The 26,520-nt window shown below is 40.5% G+C and overlaps 1 protein-coding gene and 1 long non-coding RNA gene across 12 annotated transcripts in view; one reads left to right on the forward strand and one right to left on the reverse strand.

Annotated features, from left to right (window-relative positions):
• Positions 1-26,520, forward strand: part of LOC120405904 — a 148,776-nt gene that overhangs the window by 94,615 nt on the left and 27,641 nt on the right. For 4 of the 6 annotated variants that reach the window (XR_005598976.1, XR_005598972.1, XR_005598974.1 and 1 more), the window contains one exon: positions 18,595-18,666. The exons of the other annotated variants lie outside the window; for them this stretch is intronic. This is a non-coding gene — a long non-coding RNA (uncharacterized LOC120405904). The remainder of the gene's footprint in view (positions 1-18,594; positions 18,667-26,520) is intronic. 6 annotated transcript variants of the gene reach the window in all.
• The window catches only part of SORBS2 (sorbin and SH3 domain containing 2), a 434,202-nt gene that overhangs the window by 2,740 nt on the left and 404,942 nt on the right, over positions 1-26,520 (reverse strand). For all 6 annotated transcript variants that reach the window (XM_039539823.1, XM_039539828.1, XM_039539825.1 and 3 more), the window contains 3 exons: positions 23,453-23,656; positions 2,516-2,565; positions 46-152 (listed from right to left, as the gene is read on the reverse strand). In XM_039539823.1, coding sequence (XP_039395757.1) covers positions 46-152; positions 2,516-2,565; positions 23,453-23,656 — 361 coding nt within the window. The remainder of the gene's footprint in view (positions 1-45; positions 153-2,515; positions 2,566-23,452; positions 23,657-26,520) is intronic.

Genomic DNA, 26,520 nt, shown 5'->3' on the forward strand with positions numbered 1-26,520 from the left:
CTGAAATTAAAAAAAAACAAACCAACCAACCAAAATAAAACATACCCACAAACCATCCATCATCACACTTTTCCATCACATCAATGATATCTCCCTCTCTGAGCTCCAATTCATCTTCGTTCCTAGGAGTATAGTTATATAGAGCCTGAAACCTTAAACAGGACAAATAGTGTGTTTTAAAAAAAATAAGTTCTTTTCACCTTTACTTAGCTCGAGGAGCTTGTCAAACATTTAATTAACTTTCAAAGTAACATACTCCACTAAAAACTACAACACTGCATATTGGAAAACAGCAATGCAGGAAACTTTTGCCTGCATAAGTACTTATGGGACTAGGTCCAGAATGGAATTCAGAGCATAGTTTATGTAAAAGACAACTCATGTGAGATTACTAAATTGTTTACAGTGGGATTCATACAGCTATGCAATCTAACTGAAGATGCTAACGCACAACTCCTCTCAACTCTATTCTGAGAAGGGGAGAAGCTTTTGAGAAAGATTTAGGTTGGAAGAGAAAGATAGGGGTGTAGTAGCCATGGCCTAAAGGGGAGGGGGGAAAAGAGTAAAATGATGTGGGGGAGGGGAAGAGGAAAGTAAGATGCTGGTCCCAATATCTTAGGAGATAAACTAACTTCTCCTACTTCCTCCTGTGGTGTATGTCCCTTTTGCACCTCCTGGATTCTGGGTCTGGCTAGCCATGTACTTGGCCCTCACTGTAAATTAGAGCAGCCTCAGAGGCTGAACAGATAAAATAAAAATAGATGGAAATGGAGAAAGTGGGAGAGAAAAGGAAGGGAAAAAATGAAAAAAGTACTGTATATCCCTGGTAGAAAAGAGACGCTAAAAGGAAGGCACATACTAGGAATGGGTGGAACATTAGACATTTCACCTGGTTAACTTATTGTTTTACATTTATGAGTGAACTCAGTTGTCATGAATGTGATAGCTTGAATCAGGCCGTACGTAAGACAAACTGTGCTAGCTTTCACAAACAGGTTTTTCATTCTACTGCATTTCTACCTTACAGTACGCTCTACTTTTTCAATCCTGGCCTTTCAGTTACATGATGATGTGTGTGATGGATAAATGGCAAGAGAAATGAGACCTCCAAACTCATTTTCTTTCAGTCCCTGTGTTAGAGGTGAAAGAATAGTGTATTAAGTTATTAGGGCTAGATGGTGCCTAAGTCCTGCATAAGGAGTCACATGTAACTGCAGCAGCCGAGGAGCATCCCAGGGATGGAATTCCTTCCTTTCTTCTCTACACTCTTCTTTCTCCAGGAAGGGGAACAGTCTCCTATTGGTCCACCCCAATAGCAAATTACAACAACTTTTACTGTGCCAGTTGGCATACTGTGGGGGTGTAGTCAAGATCCCCCCACATTCCACTATGCTTCTTTGCCCATTCCCTGTCCATCTATGCAGGGCTGAGCATACAGCTTACCCCTCTGGCATACAGTAGAAATGCAGGGATGCTACACAGCAGTATGTGTGTAGGTTTTTATGTTCCCTTATGCGGAGCTATAATCTGGCTCTTTGGATGATATGAGTGCCTAAAACTTCCTCCAACCTAACAAAATTCCCATTGGCTTCAAGGAATTCTGAACTGGGTGATTAATTCTTCTGGTGGTGGGGTCTATAGATCAGTGCTGGAAATAGCCAATTAACGGAATAATGCTCTGCCTGAACAGATTGAAATGGGAGTTAGGTGCCCTGGCACTAATAAAAACCCTCTAGGTGTCTGTGCGCATCTTTAGGCTTGTAAAAATGTTGCCCTTTGGCACTTCAGGGCTTCAGTCTCATTTCATTGCAAGTCAGTGAGACTTAGGCTACCTGGGCCTGATCCAAAGCTCTTTTTGAAGCCAACAGAATGACTCCAATTGGCTTTGGATCAGGACCAGAGGGCCAAAGTCACTTTTGAAAACTGAATTTTAGAGCCTAAGTCACTTAGATGCTTTTGAAATTTTTACTCTTTATCTAGTTTTATCACTTGCTCATGCCAAGTTCCCTTGTAAGATATGATGTTGCATTCTTGTTATCGACTTCATTCACTTCCTACATTTTGCTCACTTTCCTAATCCTGAAGGATCCCTTGACAAACAATAATTTACAGAAGATAATTCAGGGCCAGTGTAGCAGACAAGCTGAATTATTATTAAATCTTTATAACTGGCATTCTGCTCAAGAAGTCTGAAAATGAAGGAATCACAAAATGACCATGAACTGGTTTTTAAATTAATTTCCATCTTAACTGTAAAACATGGAGAAATGTAGCAGTTTTTGTGTGTAACTATGCTATAGTACATTTATCTTCATTTGTGAGATAATATCCCTTCATAATTCAGTTTTGCCATCACGGATTTCCTGGATGTCTTCCAACATTATTTGGATAACTGTGTTATCCTATGATTCTACTAGCTAGTTTACTGATTCCTTAGAAGATATGCTGGCTATTGTTCCCCTTCTTTAAGTGCCAATGTTATATCTCTGGTTAAGTAGATAAGAAATATACTTACGGTTCCCCCCCACTGTGTATGTTTTCATGAGCAAACACAGGGCGCTGTGGCTGTAATGAAATGATTTGAAATGTAATAAAGATTTAAAATTGTTACTAATTTAAGTATAATTTGGATACTGGCATGATACATATTCTGTTTTAAAAGATAAAGAAAAGAGCAAGCACTAGAACTTTTACAGGTTTAAAGACTAGATTATTTTGAAGGACATAGTGAAAATTAAAAAAAGAACAGCCTTTAATTTATCCAGTCTAAATCTTTTCATGCTGAAGGAAAAGGTCAGAGTTGAGCCCGATTACTTTTTCAAATATCACTAACAGTGCAGGAATGGAGATACCATGAAACTCAAATGCAAATAATGCCTGTTATACAATCTTTGCCTGAAGTGTGTTCTCAGACAAAACAGGAACCAAAAATCATTCTTAACAGTGAAGTATGAGCATCCATTCATTATGATTTATCTAGACAAACAATATTCCTACATACACTTTTAAAAGAATCAAACTAATTATGTCAAAATGTAACATTTTTAGTTTAGAAGGGAAAAGTTGGTAGATATTTCCAGTGCAATGACCTTTTAAGAGTTACCTTCCTTTTTAAATTAGCACCACCCCAATCTGTAACAGATGCTTTTAATATTGGAAGTGAAAAACCTTAACTTCCTAAAAAAAGCACACCATGTTATGAACAAATAGAAGCCATTTGTTTATATCTATCTGTATCTATATCCACATTAGACTCAATCCAGAAAAGATGGAGGACATGCTGGTTGGAAGAGGAAAGTAGTAATTAGGATTGTGATTATGCTGTCTATTAGTGGAGGCTGCCCTCCCCTCACAAAAGAGATCTGCAGTCTGGAAGTACTTTGGAAACCTTAACTGGTCTTTGATACCTAGGTACCAAAAATAACTCACACCATATGTTCTCCTATGATTTAATTAAGAGTTAGTGGACTTTTTTTTTTTTTAATATCATGGACGTTATCATATTTGTCCATACTTGTGTCTTCTCTAGGTTTGACTATTCCAGTCCACTTTATTTTAGGTTACTCTTGAAGCTCACTATGAAGCTTCAAATAGGGAAAAACAATGTCTTGTTTACTTGCACTAATGAAGAAACACAGTATGATGTCATTGCTTCTGTGCTCTGGAACTGCACTGGTTTCTCAACTGCTCCTGATGAAATTCAAGAGGTGGTCTCCTTTCTATAAATGGTTACATATTTAGGGACCTACCTACCTGAAGTGACTACTCAAGCGGCCAACACAAATTTGTGCTTGTTAAAGATGGTCTTCCAATAAAGATGGAATAGAATAGTACACAGTAGTTTTAAGGATACCGTGGGATAGTCTCTAATAACAAGTGATTGCCAAATAAGAGAATGACATCTTGTCCAGATTTCAGTGTATCTCAAAAAATTGGTAATTTTAAAATGTTTATTCTGATAGGGTTGCTGCCTCTCAACAGCTACATAAGCATCTGGGGCACTAAGGAATAAAGCCATGGGAGACAGTGCCTTCCTGATGACTCTGTAGGTGGGGTGGTATCCTCCCCAGCAGAGTGGGCAAACTACATCGCACGAGTTCACTGCCGTCAGTTTCCATATGGGACTATTTCTAATTATAATGGACACAGAACCCCGGCAACCTCCTACACCACGGCCAACTCCTGGAACAGGCCAACGTGCCCCTGTGGGGGCCATGTGGCTCTACGCACTGCCCCTCTCTGCAGGCACTGCCCCCCACAGCTCCCATTGGCCACAGTTCCCTGTTCTTGGCCAATGGGAGCTGCAGGGGCAGTGCGCGGTGACCTCTTCCAGGAGCAGGGAGCCTGTCTTAGTGGCAGCCCTGCTGCACCACTGTACTTTTAGCAGCTGGAGAGCGTGATTGACTGGGAGAGTTTCCAGGATCTACCAGTCGATTGCTATCGACTGCTTGGTGACCACTGCTTTATACACTGACAACTCTCAATCTTAATTCATTACTAATAGTGCTGCCAGAGCTACGCAAATCAAACTAAAGGGTTCAGAGACAGCCAGCCACACACCTTTTAAAAAAGATAAACTACTTCAGTGTTCTCCTCTCACAGAGTTTCCTCACAGCCATGTCTAATTTTTCCATCTGATTTAAAAAAAACCACCAGCAAAAACATGCATCACTAGGTAATTTTAAAGCAAGCTTTTAGGTTAGGTAAAATGATGGTCTATCACTCTTGAAAGAGTCCCCTTAGCCAGTTTTCAAACTGGAATGGTCCTATGATTTGACAATTGCATCTATAATAGAAACTGATCCACCACATGAATATACAAGATTTCAAACAAAATAGTTATTTAAAGGTGGTGGGTTTTTTCCTTTTCTTGAGGAGCCCGCTGTACCTTGGGTGGCTAAATACAAATTCTTCCCTCTACAAACACTTTGATCCATTTCAAAGCCCCCACGCCTTGTCTACCATCCTTATTGTTGAAGAAGACTGGACAAAACTCTCTTTGCAGCCCATTTTGTCATGTGATTCTAGACAACTTTCTCCTTTGTTGCTAGGCACATGACTGCCTGAGTATTTTGCAGCACTCCCAGTGCAAAAATCATAACATAAAAAACAAATTGATAGGTAGTGTTGCTAGCTGTCCGAGTGGAATACATACAGATTTATACTTAAGCTAACAAGTTAAGCCACATTTTGATTAAGGGTTACTAATTGCACATTTTAATCATCACAGTTTTTCATGTAGCTAAAATTACACCATGTTAATGTTGCACCCAAGGTTATTTTTAAATTAGTGCACACAATTTATTGCAGAGAACATTAGAATCAGTCTCAATTTCATGTTTATAGAGTTTATGGGCCAGATTTTCAAAGGTATTTAGTTGCCTAAAGAGACAGCGGCATCTAGTAGATTTGCAAAAGTCTATCTCCCATAGGAGTTAGACACTTAGGACTTTTGAAAATCCCACTAAGCACATAGCTGCATATTTAGATGCCTAAATATCTTTGAAAAATCTGTCCCTACATGTCTGTCTATCCTTCCTGATATAAATTCTGTTTATGTGATATGCATAAAACATTCTTAACGTATCTTTGTTTTTATGTCATCTAATGGTGAGAAATTCAAATGATAAAACAAAACATATTATCTGACTGTGGTAAACACTCATCAAAATCTGACTGATCAAGCAGAAATGGGAACAGGTATTGGGACTGGATTCAATACGTGCTCCTGACCTATGCTCTATCTGCCCTTCCGCAAACCCTTGAATGTGATTTGAATACCAGTGGCAGGCTCCATGTACTTCTCTTTTAAACTCCTATTGATGGGGTGTTATTAATTTGTTTTGGGTTTTTTTTTTGCAAACAATAAAGGGTAACATCCTTAAAAACAATATTATAAATGACTGAATACCTTGAACATATGCCAAAAGAGGAAGAAATGAGTCAAGCAATGTATAATACTACTGTGCTCTTCTCCATGTAATTCCAACACTTCTCTGTTAAATATAGTATCTCTGCTTAAGTCAGATAATGTTGACAAGACAGAGTGTAAAATGCATTGGTACTCAAGGCAAGAGATAATTTTACATTCCAGACTTAATTAGAAATAATAGTATTTAGCAAATACATAATACTTTACATATTCACAGAACTGTAGAAACAATTAATAAAGCATCACAATGCCCTTGCAAGGTAAATAGGGACTTTGATCTCCATTGTTTAGATGCAGAAACACACACAAAGGCGAGGCAGAGACTAGTCTATGTCAGGTCAGGAGCAGAGCTGGGATGACAACCCAGGAAACCTAGACACTCAGGGCTTGGCTACACTTGTGAGTTGGAGCTAATTAAAGCAGCCCTGGGCGCCCTAACTCACGACCCGTCCATATGTCTACACTGCAGTTAAAAACCTGTGGCTGGCCTGTGTCAGCTGACTTGGGCTCGCAGGGCCTGGGCTAAGGGGCCACTGTTTCATTGCAGTGTAGACTTCTGGGCTCATGGTGGAGCCTGGGCTCTAGGGCCCTCAAGGTGGGAGGGTCCCAGAGCTTGGGCTCCAGTCCCAGTCTAGAAGTCTACACTGCAATCAAACAGTCCAACAGCCTGAGCCCTGCACACCTGAGTCAGCTGGCATGAGCCAGCTGCAGATTTTTAATTGCAGTGCAGACATACCCTCAGGCAATAGAGTGATTGGGGTCACAGAGGGACTTAGGCCTTGGCTACACTTACACGTTATACCACAATAAAGCCTCTCAGAGCGCTCTACCTTACTCCCTGTCCACACTGGCAAGACACGAAGAGTGCTCTGCCTTCCCGGCTGGAGCACTCCTGGTAGTCCACCCCCCCAAGAGAATTAACAGTGTATTGGGTGAGATGCTTCAGTGCCAGTGTAAACGAGAAGTAACATTTCAACGCTCTAGTTGACCTCCGGAAACGTCCCATAATCCCCTTAACTGAAGTGGCCTCTCTTGTCTTTGAACTCGGGACGCGGAAGTGCCCTTTCAAAGCTCCGTTTCAGAGTGCCGGCTGCTTATCTGGTCTGAGAAAAAAAACAAACAACTAATGTTTGCTTTGAGTGAGTGAGAGAGAGGCAGGGGAGGGAGAGGGGGTCTGAACTTCCAAGACAGCGTGTTGACACACACTCAGCACCCCAAAAACGCACTCTCTCCCCCCTACACTCCCTGTCATACTCTACCCATTTGAAAAGCACGTTGCAGCCACTTGAATGCTGGGATAGCTGCCTATAAATGCACTGCTCCCAATGCAGCTGCAAGTGCTGCAAATGTGGCCACAACAGTGCGCTTTCAGCTCTCAATGTGGACAGACTGGAGCGCATTTCCTAGTGCGCTCTCTGAAGGCTGGTTTAGCTTAAAGCGCTCTACAGCTGCAAGTGTAGCTAAGCCCTCAGAGTTTCTAGATTCCAATTCCCGTGGCTCAGTTTACTAGACCATATTGCCTCCTGTGTAGGAGTAAAAGATTTAGGACTTTAATTTCAACAGTGCACAATCACAACTGTGTGCATGAACATATACACAACTGCACATCTCATTTGCATGTATGGTTACTGCAACTGTGTCTGCATGTAAGGCATTTTGGCATGCTGATGGCTAATTAGGGCACATATGGTAACTGACATGCAAATTAGGTGTGCAATTGTGGGTGTCTAGTCTGGGAATTAAGCCCATAAAGAATACACAACACATACTGCCCAGTATAGCATCCTTTTATTGTTTTTTGCATCCTATCATGTGGAGTAACATAGGATCTAAATCTTCTCTCTACTTTAGTGGGAATGGAATCTATCCCCTAATTTGCCTCCTAACAAGCAATATCACTGCCCCCTACTACCTAATTTCTGGTTTGTCTTTTTGTGATGTCTCTGGTACATACCAGTTCAATGGAAATAGGGTTGCCAACTGTCTAATTGCACAAACCCAAACACCCTTCCCCAAGGCCATGCCCATGCCTCTGCCCCTTCTGAGAGGCCCTTCCCCCACTCATGCATCCTCACTCACTTTCACCAGGCTGGGGCAGGAGGTTGGAGTGTGAGAGGGGGTGCGGGCTCTGGGAGGGAGTTTGGGTGTGGAAGGGGGCTGAAAGAGGGGGTTAGGGTGTGGAGGGGGGTTCGGTGGTGCTTACCTCGGGTACCTCGGGGGGTGGCATGTCTGGCAGCAGCTCCGAGGCTCACGGGTGGCCAGGTGACTCTGCATTCTGCTGCTGCCTGCAGGCACCGCCCCCACAGCTCCCATTGGCCATGGTTCCCCATTTCCGGCCTATGGGAGCTGCAGAGTCGGTACTTGGGGCGGGGGCAGCATGTAGAGACCCATTGGCCACCCCTTCTCTTGGGAGCTGCTGTCGGACATGTCACCGCTTCCAGGAGCAATGTGGAGCGAGGGCAGGTAGGGGGAGCCTACCATAGCCCCGCTGCACTGGCAGACTTTTAGCAGCCTAAAATCTCCCAGATTGGCTTCAGTAGCCTCCGGGAGATCAAGCCCGATTCTGAGAGACTGCTGGCCAAACTGGGAGGGTTGGCAACCCTAATGGGAAACAAGGATCCAGCAAAACAAGGGAAACACGAATATCTTGTCGGGGGAGGAGAATACACCTCCCCCACACACAGCAGACAGAGGGAGGGAGACAAATGTAAAATCAAAGGGCAACTGCACAGCAAGAGATCTCTATGCAGGGCCAGCTCCAGGCACAAGCGAAAAAACAGGTGCTTGGGGCGGCCAATGGGAAGGGGTGGCACATCCAGGTCTTCGGTGGCAATTCGTTGGCGGGTCCCTCAGTCTGTCTTGGAGTGAAGGACTCGCCGCCAAATTGCCACCAAGGAAGGAAGCGGCGCAATTGAGCTGCCGCTGAAGTGCTGCCGATCGTGGCTTCCCCTCCCCCCACCCCTTCATTGCTTGGGGCAGCAAAAAAGCCTGAGCCGGCCCTGTCTCTATGCTCCCTTGCAAATCCATTCTGCTATCAACAGTAAGAGGCAAAAGCAGTCTCAGATGCTTTTGAGACAAAGCATACTGAATGTTAAGATACACATGTAAAGCATTTTGGTCCTAACCCAAAAAACCCAGCATACTATACCATAAACTATATTTTCATTTAGAATCTTCTTGAATATTAGAGCACAAAATATAAGACCAATACATACACTCTGTAAATAATTTGATCTTTAGGTTTAATACAATAGATGTATTATGTATAATGACTTAAGGGAAACGCTGAAGAGAATCACAGTTGCAAATAGCAGTGCTGGGGAAAACATAATATCAAGTCAGTGCAGCGCACACATTGCTATGGCAACAAAATATTTTCAAAAGAAGAATATGAATGCAAAAAAATCAAGGAATATTGAACACATTACAAAAGCCATATTACATGCAATAAAGTCTAGATTTTTTTTTGGCTATAAAAAGGACATTTTAATAATCTGGAAATGCTTTGAAACAAGAGGAGCCATTTAGAAAAGAGTTAGAAAAATAGACTAAATTGTGTAAAGAATTCTGTCATTTTTGATGTTTTGCGAACACTGGGCAATCCAGTGGAGATACAATACACAACAAAACTGTAACATAAGGTGCTGTCCACAAAGAATTTCATTATGATTTTATGCAACTCATGTTTGTAGTTTGACAGCAGCATTGCAGCACAGCAGGAATGAAACACAGCGTACTGATAGTATTCAAACATATGTTATCAAACAAAGAACGGGAGACTAGCTATTTAATTCTTATGCTAGGGGAGAATGCTGACATCACACACTGGGCATTCAGTACCATACCCTGTGTGAATAGCTGTGACCTCTGACAGGTGAGTTGCAGGATCTCTTAGTCATCACAGGGCTACGAGGAGGTTTACCCATAACAAATATCTCTCTTTTTAAATCAGCCTGGAAAAACCATAAAAATTGTATAAGTTCATAGCTTAAGTACAAAGCCCTACAGGGGATTTTTGCTGCTTTGTTTGCGCATACAAATTGGACATGCTAATTTTTTAATTAAAAAGGACCATGTGTTAAAATGCAAAGAACAAGCGGATCTGTTAGTCCAGCACACCTGTGCTTTTGCTATTGTATCACCTGCAGCATTGTTTAGTTGCTCTGGCTGTTACATTGACATTTACAGCTCCAACTTGCAAGATTATTCACCCATGACCCTTTTTGGGATATGATCTAGCACTGCAAATTTAAATATTGAAGTGACTATTAATAATATAGAACACTCAAAAGCACAAAGCAGAAGGTTCATAGCGAACAGGGAAATACTAACAACTGATATTATAGCCCTTTGACATTAAACTGAAAGCACTGCTGACATCTGACTTGCTTTCTGAGGGTATGGCTACACTTACGGTTTGCAGCGCTGGTAGTTTGCAGCGCTGGTCATCCAGCTGTGCAGGGCCAGCGCTGGTGTGTGGCCACATTTGCAGCATTTGCAGCGCTGTTGGGAGTGATGCATTATGGGCAGCTATCCCAGCGTTCAAGTGGCCGCAACGTGCTTTTCAAAAGAGGGGGGTGGAGTGGGGTCTAGTGTAACAGGGAGTGGGGGGAGAGAGAGAGGGGATTTTTGGAGCCAACACTGTGTGTTTAGCTTCCTGCCTTGAAAAATCAGAACATGTTTCCGACCCCTTAGTCTTAACTCTTAATTGCAAACAGCCTGCAGCCAACACGACTCCCCGCTGTTTCATTCACTCCCTGCCTCTCATTTGATTGTTTACAGCCAGGTACAGATGATCACAGCAAACAGGAGCTCTGTTTGTTTTTTAGATAAGCAGCAGTGGCAACGGAGCTCCGCGCGGAGCTCGTTCATAACAAAACAAAGAGAGGCTGCATAACAAAACAAAGAGAGTAATTTATAAAAGCATTCTGGGATACATCCTTATACCCTGGAGGCCAATCACAGTGCTGGTGTGTGGCCACACTTGATGACCAGCGCTGCAGCACCAGCGCTGGAATCCTTATTCCCCATGCTGAGTGAGGTGTACGGCCAGCGCTGCAGCCAGGGAGTTGCAGCGCTGGAAGTGCCCTGCAGGTGTGGCCACTTACTAATTGCAGCGCTGGTGGAGGCTTTCCAGCGCTGCAACTCGCCAGTGTAGCCATACCCTGAGTGCATGTTTAAGGCAGTGGAGGATGATAAATAAAAGGATATCAGTTAGGCTGGTGCCTATGTAAATTAGCTTTCAAAGCTAATTGTTTCATGGAAATCAAAACTTGTAAGACAAAGGGGATGTGAAGAAAATGAGAATTATTTGTGAGGAAATGGTGAAGTGTAATATCCTAATTGGAAGCCTGGTCCTTTGGATTTTGTGAAGAGTTGTCATTGAAATGTTTGTACATGTACTCGGAGTGAACAATGGGCTCCTTTTACAAATTGGAAGAGTGAATAACAAAGAAATGCAAAAGAAGCCTTAGACAGGGGCCAAGAAGGGAGAAAAACACCTTAAGATTCCCTTTGTGGGGTTTCTTCTGATTTCTTCCTTCAGAAAATGAGGTTTTCTCCACCATGGAAGAGTCTCGGGTTTGTCTTCCAAGCCTTATGGATATCCAAGGATCTGCTGGAAATCTCGCACGAGGCCTGGCTCCCTTAAAGGGGGTTCCACAGTGTAACAGGTTCACTGCTACATACTGTGGATGTGGAGGATGTATTGCATAATGTTCTCCTTGCCCCCAAGCCTGCCCATTGCTTGGGCCACATGCTCCCTGCTCTAACATCCAGGACTAAGAAACATAGTGCTGCTTAGGAAACTGACCTGCCTCTCACTGTGCGGGCAAGGGGGGGATCAGTTTGTCAAATGACTTTTCCATGTGTGGGTCAAGAGGGCATATGCTACCTTTAAATACTTACATTCTCCCTGCAAGATATAAGGCTCTAAAAGAATGAAAACATTAAAGACTTAAAAATCAAAGAGTTAAAATAAATGTTCTAGTTTTGTATATTTTTAATGAGACTGGCATAGACTTGATTTGACTTTCCACTGTCATCTCCCCAATGCTTTTATAATCACACAGGGAAGATTTTCAAAGGACAGATAGGCACCCAACTCCCACGAAAAGTTGGAAACCTAAGACACAGAGGCCTCATCTTCCCTGTGAAAAAAAGATGCGTCTTTGAGTTTGCTAACACATGCGAACTAATTCAAGGTAAAATCTTAGTGACTACATAAGACAATTTGTAGTTTTCACACAAGTTAAGGCCTATGGGGGAGCCTCTTTGAGTCAACCTGCTAACTCATGTGAAAACTACAAACTGCCTTGTCTTCACTAGGATTTTACCTCAATTTAGTTAATTTGTCATCTAACTTGAGCTAAAACTACACCTTTTTTTCCAGTGATGGCAAGGCCTACTGCCCCTTTAAAAATCCTACCTAGAGTTTCTTGTATTTCACTGTCCTTAGTCTCATCTAAGGATATTGACAAGCTTCTACACACATCTGTGAACCAACCCTTTGTCTGACATGAGCAAAGTTATCACAATATCAATCCTATTATTCCCTTTACCTTGTAGGGCTTTCCCATCTTGAACAACTTTCCCTTATCTTGTGTATTTTAGTTTTGTACTCTTTGATGTAATTAGTTGTTAAGAGACTTAAATGCCTGGCTTCTTAATACAGTAGCCATGCAGTGTTCAGCATGTTACTCACTGATATACACAAGTGGAATGGGAATATAAACTACCCCTTCTTCTGAAATCCAATTCACAGCCTAGAGATAGGAGGATTGTGCAAGCCAAATGGATCAGTATAATGGTAAGCATTATACTTTTGACTTACTAAGAGTTGCTGGGATGTTAGTTCACCTGCCCATTGCTGTGCTCAATCTTTGCTGCTAGACATAGCAGACATTGCCTGCTTATCAGAGGCAGGAAGTGTTGTCTCCAGAACAGATACAGAGGGCTGATCAAAACTCATCAGTCAATGGGAGTCTTCCCATTGGTTTGGGCCTATGCTGATGACATTCACAGGGGGAATTGCTCAGTGGCCTTCAAAGATAATCTAGAGTATGGAACAGGCAGAGAACGGGAGATGATCAAAAAAAGACACTGAAGAGTTGTGGATAGACCTCTGTAAGAAAAAAGAAACGGTTCTCTAGTTCTTATCATTGCTTAATCTTCATTGTCTTAAAATGAGACAATAAAATGTCCCTCTCTTGATAACTTACACTTCTTACCCTTCACCACTTCCAATGAAAAGCAACAAAATAAAATCCAAAGTCAAAATTCGTGCCCTGAGGTGTATGAACTTTCAGCTTCTTGTATCATTTAAAAGAGTGCATATTTGTATTTCCTTTCATTTTGGATTAATTTGCCTGTTAGGATTTATTGATGAATGCTCAAATAATATGAAAAATCTCAAGATCCCCTAGAGGTAATTTCAAAGACTTTATGCTAATCGGTAACATTTCCTGAATTTTATTTGTTTTGATTTAGAATAAGTAAAAGCATTCATCTGTAGGCTCTAAGTGCCCGGTCAGTTATTCAAAATTATATAACCAAAATGCAATACGATTAGTTCACCCCTTCTAGAAATGTGCAGCACATGCTCAGTTATTATCAACCACATACTATGGCCACTACTACAATCCTCCCACTTCTCTTCAAAACCAACAAATGGCCCTTTTAGCATGCCCTCAAAGTAACCAAATCATGGCAATTTTTAGACCAGACAGGAGATTATTTCAGAGTCCCTGGGTCCTGAAGGAGTACACCCCAACCTGCAACTTCCTCTCTATTATAGGAAGGGGATCTTGCAACAGCATCTCTACTTACTGCACATACACTAGGTAGTGTATCACAGGGAGAGAGGTGGTCTCTTAGGTGAGAGAGCTGAAGCTGTCAACAACATCTCTTTCTCAGTGGGGGGAAAATGGAACACCTTAAATCTTGTTTAAAATCAATCATAGTGTTTTTATGGTGATTTTTCTCTTTTCTGTTTAAACCAAATGTAATGCTCATGAAATGAACATCTCTGGAGCTTGACTCCTTCTGTGTACCCACTAAAGATCTAGAAAGCAAGTGACAATTTCAGACTTCTCTGCTATGCCCCGCCACAGTGCTTCAACCCTCATCTGGAAATATGTCTTGAGAAGAGAAAGTTCCCCAAACTCTATATCTGTTCAATTTTTGGCTAATGGGACTGACAACAAGAATGCTACTAATGGGTGATAAGTGTGATAGTGGTTATTGTGAAGTACACATCTGCCCCTTAGGAATTGGACTGAAACTACAAACTCCTTTAGCACAACATCTGGTAACTTTTCAGTGGCCTAATGACCTAGAGCCTGATTCATCTCCTATTGCCGTGATCAGCAACCACCCATTGAATTCAATGAGAGCTAGATCAAACCATTAGTGTGGATTCAGACACATGATCTAGAGAGTAAAAGCTCCTACATCCTATACCTGAGCTATCCAGCTAATCCTTCCCTGAACTATCCAGTCCCTTCATGATAGTTTTTTCTTACTTGACATTGTTATTGAATCGGAAAAGGCACTACGCTGCTTATAACATTTGAGCTAGCTACATGCTTATGCTACAAATATTAGTAACTCAGAAATTATATTTAAAAATGTAAAAAGATCAATCTCAGCATTGTTCCTTCTATTTGTCAAACACACATGGAGACATGCAGCAATTCACAGTCAACAAGTGCAGTTACCTTTAACTTTGCTGAGTTTATCTCCTGTCGGTATGAAAGTTTGGAAAGGAGAGGAGGTGAATGGGGAACAGCAGACTGGGAAGATGTGGAGACAGACTGAGAGGGAGGTGCCTTGGCAGAGTGAAATGGAGGACTAGAAGGAAGATGAGAAGGAGAAGCAGAAGGCCCTTGTGTCCCAGAGGAAAGTGGGGCTGGCTTAAACATTTAAAAAAGACAACAAGTAATCATGCTGTACAACCATCAGTGAAGAACATAAAGTGCAGAGAGAGAAGTAACACACCACTAACAAGCAGAGACAGAGAGACCCCTAACTGCTGTACTCAGGCTGATGTTACATTCATCACAAGTCAGTAAATCTAATATTCTGAGGAGAAATCACTCATAGTCTTACCATATTCTACTTACTTCCTACTACTACCCTGTCTTTAGGCTCATTCATTTGAAAAACACAAATATGGGATGGGAGTCAGTGTATTTCTTGTAATTTCATAACTGTATTCTTGGAGGCACCCTAATATGTCTTAGCCTTGATTTTGCAAGTGCTCAGCAATGAAAGTCGAGGGTGCTTAGCACCTCACCCAAGAGCTCAGTATCTTGAAAGATTGGGCCCTACATGAAGGTCTGTTAAAACTTCAAATGAAACCTGCCTTTAAATACATTATTTATAAGGGGCACTGTTGAGTTAAATTAAGTCCAAATTTTAAATGTTATCCAAAGAAACTTTTGCAAAACCTAATACTTTATGTTTTTCAGAAATTACAATTAAAGCAGTTCTTAGTTAAACATTCCCTCAAATATCCGTCTCATTGAAACAAAGAGAACTATCATTCTCTGTTACATGGTACCCTTATTTTCTCCAGTTTTGCTTTCTCTGCTAGATAGCTGCCATCACAATCATTCTGACCTGAAAGGCAGAATATGTGACTTTCTTCGTTGGCTCACTAGTGCTACCCTTTGAATTATTTGACAGAGTGGAAGCTCTCAAACATTGCAGAAATAAGACCCTGAACAAGACACTGCCTATAAAACAGAGCTCAGACTGAATCAACTAATTTTCATTGTGCAAATCAAAAGAAATGCAAGGAAGTGAGAAAAGAGGGTACACTGACAAAATTGAATTTTTTAAAAAAATCTTACAATTTTAATAATGTAAGTGTTATTAATATCTTAAGTAAATGAATGTGTTTGTTAACAGCTATAATTTTTATACTGGCAGTGTCCCTTGAAATAACCACAGCAGCTTGTTCTCAGGGTTACAATGTAATTTTTAAGCCATGAGAACAAGTTATGAGTGCTGTAAAGTGTTACAATCTATCAGGGATCACCTATTACCCATATATCTGTTTTATAGATTGGTTTTAACCAGATTAACTGCTTGAACGGTCTGACTGTTGAAACAAATCTTATATATATATATAAACAGTTACTAAAACTTTGCTTAGAAACATTAGAATTAATTTTATATAAATGTGTTAATTAATTCAGGGCCATCTTGTGGCATTTAGACATTGGCATGCATTAGGGGCACTACAGAGTTGTGCTGGTCCAGGGGGACCTGTGGGAGGGATCATGCCTTAGAAAGCACACATTTCATGGCCAAACTTATTCTGGCCCCTAGTTATTAGTCACATTCTTGTGACATGAACACACTATAATTAGTTAGATGGCCAAATGATAGATCTATTGCTGAGTCTCTGTAGGCGATTCCTCCTCACACTTTCAAGAATGTGTGGATAGCCCTGCTTTTGGGAGCTCCCATTCTGTCAGATAATTCAAAGAATAGCACTAATGGGCCTGTGAAGAAAGCTGTGCATTCGGTCTTTCAGGTCAGAACTACTGTAATGGCAGCAGAGAAGGGAAGACTGGAAAACAAGGGCACCATGTAACCTAGAATGGTATTTATTTCAGTTTCAGCAAGAGAGAGATTTGAGATGGGAGTGCCATTTTCTCTAATATTAAGAATATCATATATAATTTATGTAATAGAATACAACCCTAATTATAATACTGTATGTATATGTATAGATACACAAAAATATGTTAGAAAAGACTAGACTAATTATACTAGGAGTGAACTGTATGAATGTAGAAGCTAAATCTTAAGAAATTAAAATACCTCTTTATTGATACTTGATGAATGGTGTCCTTCATAAGGTATCATAGGCTCGCTTTTAATTACTATTGGAGATTTTATTCTGTCATGTCTCATGTCCTCTATATACAGTCCTGGCATTTGTTCAGTTACATCAGGTGCACATCTGTAGAAATATGAATCTTGACATTTTGGCTGACCCTCTTGGATTATTGACAGGTGCTCCTCACAGATTTCCTCTTCCTGTTCATCAATTGCTGCTAGCATTCTGGGTAGGGAGCCACATTTAGAAGACTCAGAGACAGCAAAAGCAGTGATCATGGTTCCATGTGCTTTTGTAGAATCTGATAAGCTTCTTGTTTCTTTAACAGTTGGAGATCCAATAATCTCTTTCAGATCTTTATATTTTCTTTCATTCATTTTGATACCATTTGTTATGGGCTTATGTGCTGTGTCCTGAAATTGGATTGTTGGAGGAAGCGATACAAAAGTACATGCAGGGAAGGGCTGAAGAAGAGATTCAGAAGACCTGAGAGAGGTCTTTGGTGACATAAATGGAACAAAACGATCATCCTTAACTTGGCAAGTGATATTAGCAGGGGGCATTGGTATAGACTGGGATGCTGTTAATGCCAAAGAGTTGAGTTCCTCTAGATCACAATGAAAGCTGTCAGGAAAAGGTGGAGGAGTTGGGGCAGGCATGCTTGACGGTGGAAAACCAACAGTCAGTGACAACCATTCATTGGTGACAGCCTGGAGATTCCCTTTATTAGAATCTGACCAAGGAGAGGAATGATATCTGGGAGGTGGGGATGATGCTTTGGAAGCCAACTTTAGAAATAAGGAAAAGCATAGGAATTAAAAATAAATAAACAAACAAAATTGATATTGGACTAAGATATGAGTAGCTTAAGCAAAAAAAGTTATGTGCCATCTTCTGGATTATAGGATATTATTTCAGTGAGCACAAATGTCTGAAATCATTACTGCATGAATCAGAATAGCTGAAAAGATATTTGAAAAGTGAAACTGTATCAGGTTCTGGCCTAGGGCTTAAATGTCAAACATCAAGACAGATCTGAATCACGGAGTATGAAGAGAGCCTAAATTTGATCTGCTAGGATTATGTTATTTACTGCTCTATGCAAGTGAGCCTATCACAAGATGTTATATAGTACACTCAAGTCAGCTTTGATTTCCCCAAACCATTATTTTCAGAATAGTCATACTGTTAAAAGCACCTTGCTCACTGGGTTCCATTAAACACTAATACAAACAGAACAAACCAAATAATCTCTAATTTTCCTAATGTTAAATGTTTGCTGTACCTTCTTGTGGTGATCTTAAAGAAACATCTTAAATACATTGCATACTTTTATTAAGGCATCAATAGCTACACAATGCACTTTTTATTTAAAATTGATGCAATTGTGAACAAATAAAATTACATTTTTAGTTAAGGTACATACACTTAAATCTAATAGAATGTAGACAGTAAACAATCCTTTTTAAGATGGTGACAGCACAGTACATAGCAATATATTTTGAGTAGCATTACATAATATTGATTGAAGTATCCTTCTGGTAAAAGAAAAGTCCTTTTGTAAGAATGATAGACTGGCGAGTCATACGTACACTGCATCTGTAGATATCCATTGCTTCAGTAAATACTGAAAATGTATTTTTTGTTACTAGTAATCCTCAAAATTAAACTGGCATGAAAAAAATATTTTAATTTCCTTGTTAGAATAATCTAAAACAACTCTAGATTGCACATCTATTTAATTATCTGGCTACTTTAGATTTTAAATATTACTGTAAGAAAAGAAAATAAGGCTTTATTACTTATACAGAGTTTGAACCGGAGAGTCATAGACTGGGGAGAAGAGAGCAAATTACTTACCTCCTACTGAAGTTTTCTCAAGGTAGATGGCTTTATTTTTGAGAAGTTAGATAATTCTTTGGTATAGGATTTCCTGATATCAAGTCCTCTTGCAAAATTTAATAGTTTTGAGTTCCTTTGTTTTTGACAATGAACAGATCCCACATAATGCAAAGACTATTGAATTATCTCTCCCCACCTCCCCCACCCCCAAACAACTGGAAGAGCCTCTAGAGGCAGAAAATGATATAATGGGTAACATGTTATATATATGAATAGGAGGAAGAATAAGTAGAATCCTGAAGTGAAGCCACTGATCATGCTAAACCCTAGTACTCAGTTGGGAATGCTTAAGTTTACTAAAGCCTCTTCAGCTACTGTAAGAAAAGAAGACTTAAGACACTTTTTCCACACATGTAGCCTCTTCTGAATATATAGAAGAATTAATGGATGAGAAGTTGGCTTGAGAGATTTCAGTACAGTATTTTTTCTTCCATTTGTGTCAGTACAGCAACTGCTGCAGAAATTCCCTCTATCACATAAAAGACCCTTGATTTTTTTTCTTAGAAAACAGATACTCACTGACATGCATGTGTGTAGACATCTGTTTTAGACTCTGTGGGCCTGATTCTTCACTTCGTTACAGTTTTATAAAGAGGTAACTGACAGAATATACCCATGTTCTCACCCTACACACTATTGAAATAATCGTTGTACAAAGTAAGGTATCATTTGAAAACTCACAATTTGCTCGTCAATATTGTCCTGATAAAATATGTGTGGTAACATTGTATGTGAAGTTATAAGATTCTAGTGCAGGGGTCGGCAACCTTTCAGAAGTGGTGTGCCAAGTCTTCATTTATTCACTCTGATTTAAGGTTTTGCGTGCCGGTAATACATTTTAACGTTTTTAGAAGGGCTCTTTCTATAAGTCTATAATATATAACTAAACTATTGTTGTATGTAAAGTAAATAAGATTTTTAAAATGTTTAAGCAGCTTCATTTAAAATTAAATTAAAATGCAGGGGCCCCCAGACCGGTGGCCAGGACCTGGACAGTGAGAGTGCCACTGAAAATCAGCTCGCGTGCCGCCTTCGGCATGCATGCCATAGGTTGCCTACCCCTGTTCTACTGCATGGTGTTATTAACACATATCCAAACCGAGGTTGGCAAACGTGTCTGTCTCAAACAAAGGAATGTGTGCTCTCCTTCATTTGCATTTAAGCAGTAAACAGAGTCATCAAGCAGGAAGTGGGAGATAAAGGAAGCTCAAACAGGTGAGAAAAAAGAAGCAGGGAAACGTTCCACATAAACTTTTTGTCTCCTGGTACCCAGTTGGAAATGTTTTTCAAAAGGAGGACTAAAAATCTAAAAAGGAAGAGCAAACACCCCAAGGTACCCCACCTCTCTACTTGCCCATTGATTCTCTACACCTGACACACCAAAAGAAGACTTCATTGGATTCTGGGAGAAGGGGTCCTGACCTAGAGGGTTTGGTCAGTAAGACTTCAGAAAGCATATGGTGAGAAACTTTGCTTGAATCTGATATGGTTTGTTAAGTTATGCACCAGTAGCATTTTGACTTTATTTTCTTGTAACTATTTCTGATTTTTGTGCCTCATTACTTGTACTCACTTAAATTCTCTTTCTTTGTAGTTAATAAACTTGTTTTATTGTTTTATCTAATCCAATGTGTTTAAATTGAAGTACCTGGGAAACTACATTTGCGGTGGCAAATTGTGTGCATATTAGTTCTATTAAAGTAGTAATGGACTTTATATAAACTTGTATTATCCAGCAAAGAGTCCGGTGGCACCTTATAGACTAACAGAAGTTCTGGAGCATGAGCTTTCGTGCGTCAATACCCACTTCGTTGGATGTATGCAGGGTGCATCCGACGAAGTGGGTATTCACCCACGAAAGCTCATGCTCCAGAACTTCTGTTAGTCTATAAGGTGCCACAGGACTCTTTGCTCCTTTTACAGATCCAGACTAACACGGCTACCCCTCTGATACTTGTATTATCCAGTTGATGTCTGGGCAGTACAGGACGTACATTGCTAGGGGATAATCTAAGACTGAGAGTCTGTTGGGGTCACCCTGCAGTATAACCAAGGCTAGTAAGAGCCATGGGGTGTCTGGCTGGTTGCAGCACACAAACAGATGTAGTTGGGAGTGACCTGCATGCTGGAGGCTGTTTGTGAGCAGTCCAGGCTAGAGGCTACAGCAGAAAAGTATTGTAAAAGGTACCCCAGGTTAGAGGGCAGGGTGACACAGTGCTCATCAGTCTGGACTGTACCATTCTATGTCACAGTAACTACATTGATATCACCATAAAACTGGTCTAACAGAGTGGAGAATAAGGCCCAGTGATCCTTATTGTTATATCAGAAACATCAAGTGCCTCTTTCCTGAAACTTAGCCATTTTTAATTCTCCATATTCTCAGAGATTTTGTCAAACCTGTCCATTGCTACCTCTCTTGTCAAACTCCTATGAAGTCATTAGGAGAAAGAACATGTGGCATCTCTAGGTGCCCTGTTCCTTCTTGGTCAAGGAAAGATGCTTTATTGGAGCAGTCTCAGGGGAAGATCTTCAGCTGGTGCACATTGCCATAGTTCACTGGCACTTAGGGAGCTATGACATTTACATCAGCTGAGGATCTGCCCACTGCTATGTTTAGTTTTCTATCACAACAAAGATAGTTTGAACTATCCAGCAACTAATATGAAGAAATATAGATCAGGGACAGACATTCTGTTTTTTTCTTCAAGCTCCGAGAGATAGAGATCCTTCAATACATCCTCCAAACTCCTTCTGATTCCAATCTCTTCCCCAAGAGTTGGTCTTTTCAACTTGTGAGGGAAGATGTAAAATATTTAAATATCAAAGAATTACTGGGTGATTTTAACTTAAACGTGAGTCTCTCATGAACTTATGCTTTGAAACCACAGCCCAGCTCTCAATGGAATGATGAGAACCTTAGCAATGAGTTATGTGATAAAGAGTTGGAACTAGGGGGATTTGAAGATGGCTAACTACTATAAAACTTAAATTGTTGCTACCTCCAACCCAAAACTTATTGGGTGGGGAAAAAATAGCAGCTGGCATCCCTGTTGACACACATTTGAAGACCAAGAACCATCTCCTGATCAAGAAAATCTCACATTTGATGCTATTAGTGTTTATCCATAGGCACAAAATTCAAAGGTCAGGCTTGTCCATCAGAGACACATTTTGGTAGCAGTTGGAAATCTTTAGGGAAAGTTGCGAAGCTTCTCCTATTCTAACATTGTAACTTAGCACTAATATATGAATAACTGTCAGAATATAGATGAAAAGGAGCAAGGTAATATATTAGTGACATCATGAAACAAAAATACACCAATAACTGAACAAAGAGAGCTTACAAACTGCACACACAAAAAGAACATACTCTAAAGAGATAAACAACTAAGAAAAATGAACATTTGAAGGGTTTTTTCCCTCCTTGATGTTCAAAAGTTTTAGACTGATAACTCTCATTAACAGTAATTGAAGCCACATACAAAAATCTTCATGCTTTTACTGCCGTTAAAGAGACTGTGTGCAAATCTTTGTGAGAGGGTAGTTTCAGCAACTAAATAACTGATCAAAGTCTGCTCATCATCAGAAAAGAACAGAACTTTCAATGGAAACCAATTTTTCTCCCATCAGCCAACATAATTTGTGATGGTTGCATAGATTGGGATGGAAGGGTGGTTCAAACACTCCTGAAAGGTTTGAGAGTGTTCATGACTAGGTGTAAGAAGCTGTAAAGAAGCTTGGTTTCAGGTTATAGCTATAAAGATCTGAACCTGAACTGTATTGCAACGTGATGACATTTGCATCGTTATAACTTAACACAAGTGCTATCATAAAAGCAGCAAAGAGTCCTGTGGCACCTTATAGACTAACAGAAGTTTTGGAGCATGAGCTTTCGTGGGTGAATACCCACTTCGTCAGATGCATGTGTCCATACATGTATACATGCATCCGACGAAGTGGGTATTCACCCACAAAAGCTCATGCTCCAAAACTTCTGTTAGTCTATAAGGTGCCACAGGACTCTTTGCTGCTTTTACAGATCCAGACTAACACGGCTCCCTCTCTGATACTTGACAAGTGCTATCATGTTACAAAATCACCCCAAGGAGCCGGCATTATGACAAAAATCAATTTCTGGAGGGTGGGTGGCAAAAAGGAGGCCAGTGACAAAAAAAAAAGTCATTGGCTGACTCCTTCTCCTTTTCCTTGCACCCAAGGATGGACAGGGACTGAAAGATCTTCTGCGTGGTGTCATTAAAAAAGATGTTCATATTGCAACATAACAGTCCACTGAACATAACCCACAATGCTCCAATCTGTTCCAAGTTGCCAAACATGTTTTGTTCTGGTGGGATTGATTTGCTGCCCAAACTCTGCCTGGCCATTCTCTAGATAATGTAATAGTTAATGTCTAGACTTGCGGAGTTTGGGATCTACGAAGGATATTTAAAACATCTTTGGAAATTAAGCCTTTTATGTCCTAGGTTTTACACTTTGAATTTTATAGACTTAGTGAAAACCAGGAAGAGGCTTAAATGCCACAGCGTATACTAAAAAAATGTAAAAAATTAAGTTGTACAATGAAAATTTGGCAATGCAACTCTATCTTCAGAAAAAGATTGAGTATTAAATATGATTTCTGTGGGTGGGATGCATGAGTTGTTAAAAAATTTATATTAAACTATTTATTGGTTATTTTACCAAAGATTTACAAGATTGTATTAACATACTCTAGGCATGATGGAAAAACAAATTGTCCTTACCTTAGTTGAACTTAAATGGTGTATTCTATCACTAGAATAGCTTTGGGGTATTGGAGGATCAGGGTAGTCACCAGCACCTTTTGATGCATTCTTTTTGATGACTTCTACATAGGAAACAGGGAAGATGCCTTGTCTGTTGGTTCCTGGTATTTTACCTTCATACCAGTTTTGATCAACTCGCTTAAGAAGAATTACTCTGTCTCCCTGTAATGCATTATCAAAATTAATTATCAGTGGACAAGTGATAACTTTATTTTCTGAATAGTTTATATTTTTATCTCAACATATCACAGTATTTTTCATGGGGGTCCTTTGTGGCCCTGGTCAGAGCCTTCAGAATCTCCCCCACTTTCCCATTAACTTCACATAATGCTATCGTTCCAGCAAGAGAGGGCCTGTGTTGGTCTATGAATGCCATTCCTATACCAGATACTAAACAACAATTGAGGTGCACTTTGCTCTGCTCAGTGGGCATCTGAGTTCTGAATTCAAGCTCAGAACTTAGATGCCTACATGGCAAAACGCCATTGTTCCATTAGATCACTGACCTGGCCCCTTCCTGCAGTCAGTAATAGTGACTGTTGTATTAATTTAAATGTCTTGCTCATCACATTGTTTGGTTTTGTATTTTTCTTGAAAATCCAGTAAAGATTAAGAAAAAGGCCATACTAAAGTACTTTTCTCCTTATTAAAATTTTATGGACTCCTGTTTGTTTTATGTAACATATATTTTATCATGTCTCCTGCAGGACAACTTTTTTTCAATCCCCACCCTCCCATCTCAAAGTCCTCTTAGTTTTATGTGATTTTGTTTCTGTTGTTGATTTGTGAGTACCATAAAAGCATCTCTAATTGAACAAACAAAAACAAACAAGTGCCAGCTACTCTTTCATCAAAACCAGGCTCAACTCCTGTGAATATAAAATCCAGGAGTTATAAACATGAATGTTTACAATGTTTATAAACAGAAGTTCACATTATAATGCTCATGTTTAATATTCACATTAAGAAAATTAATCCTTCACTTCCGTCTTCCTGATATTAGGGTATACTAAACATAGTATGGGCCTGATTCAGCAAGACCGAAGTAAATGGAAAGACTCCCAGCACCTTCAATGCGTGCTGGATCAGTCCCTGAATCACCATCAATAAGATCATGTCCTGGGCTCAGTCTTATCAGATGAAAAATAGATCAGTGTATTCCTTCCTACCAGACCATCTGGCATCAGCCTTTTTTCACCAGGAAAGTGTGAATGAGGCAGAATTGCCCTATGGATACAAATTTTTCTATGTGTTACCAGTACAAAATCTTGTTTTGTTTGAATAGTCCTAATGGCAAATGTTTTCAAGCCTGCATACCTAATGTTAAGCATCTGGATAAACAACTGATTTGAAGAGATACTGAGCACTCTTCAGCTCCCAGTCGCTTCATTGTGGGTTATGAATATCACTATCATTTATTTTCGATGCTAATCATGGCTTGTGGTACCAAAATTTAGGAACCAAAGTTTGAAATTTTACATTTGCTTTACTAGTCAGTGCAGTAGGTTTTACATGGAAGATGTTTTCATATCCATATTTTTGTAATCTTTGGTCTGTGTATGAATAATGCCCTTTCATCAACAGATCATCTGGGGATTAAACATCTTATGATAAAGATGTATCACTTGGTGAAATACATTAATATTTAATATCTTGCTATGCCTAATTTGGAATTATTCCATAAATATGGTTAGATGTGTAGATTTATGTTTAAGAATACCTATTGTAAATTACAATATGTTGTTGAAACAGCAAGAATTAGTATTACAATTAGAAAGAAAATATTGGCGTTAAATCCAAGAAGAAATATTTCTTTAATTAGAAACTTGCACCAACTATCTTACAGCCATGATAGTAGATTCCAAACAGCACAAGTCTGTATTATAATAAAACTTCTTAAATAATACCCAAGTGTGTGACAATAATATGAGATTCAAACTTGGAATTATGGAATAGTATTTATTTAATAAATTGCTGTGACATTCAGATTCCAGACAACCCAAAGGGAGAAGGTGTCTGAACCCCAAAGAATAAGCAACTGAAGTGGTTGCATATAATGTTATAGTGTATAATTAATTATATGTCAAGTAAGATCTTTTATGAAAGCATCTAATGTTCTGAACTTGATGGCCATTAGGAGATATTTATACAGGTTATGTATATGTAGAACATTGTAACTATAGCTAGGATGCAACTATAGCATCACTTCACAATGGGGGGTGGGGTGAAGCCAGGAGGTAGGGAGGGGCACCTCTCAGGCTAATTGTTTACATGAAACTAGCTCCAAGCACCTAGCATTGTACAACTCAGGGAAAGACAATGGTAGTCTATTTAAGTTAATGGGAAGACACTGACATTGAAAAAAAACCCCAGCCTTGGAAAACTCAGGCCTTGTCAACACTACACTACAGGCCGACTTACAGCCACTGCAGTAATTACTGTGGTTTTTCCATGTGCACGCTACCCTCTGTCAGTGGCACGTGTCCTCACCAGGTGCGCTTGCACTGACTTAAGAGGAGCCGTGTAGAGAGCAGAGAGCCCTGGCTGCAGCCAGGCTCCAGTTGGGAGTTCTGCAGGGAGCCCACAGCCTGGGCTCTCAGCACTACTGGGGTTCACAGCTGGAACACCTTTCCCTCATCCCCCATCCCTCACTTCCCCCTACCCCCGCCACACTCAATTTAAAAAGGAACCCTACCAGCAGTGAAACTGACACCAGGGGCGGCTCTACCTGTTTGGCCGCCCCAAGCAGTCATGCGCGGGAGGCGCCCCGGAGCCGCGGGAGCAGCGGACCTCCCGCGGGCATGACTGCAGAGGGACCGCTGGTCGCGCGCGGCTCGGCTGGACCTCCCGCGGCTGCTTACGGTTCGCGGGTCCGGCGGCTCCGCTTGAGCTGCCGCAGTCATGCCTGCGGGAGGTCCAGCCGAGCCGCGGGACGAGCGCCCCCTCCGCAGTCATGGCTGCGGCAGGTCCGGTCGTCCTGGGGCTCCGGTGAACCTCCCGCAGGCATGACTGCGGCAGGTCCGCCG

This window comes from Mauremys reevesii, linkage group 5 (assembly GCF_016161935.1).
Source record: "Mauremys reevesii isolate NIE-2019 linkage group 5, ASM1616193v1, whole genome shotgun sequence".
NCBI classification, from domain to species: domain Eukaryota; kingdom Metazoa; phylum Chordata; order Testudines; family Geoemydidae; genus Mauremys; species Mauremys reevesii.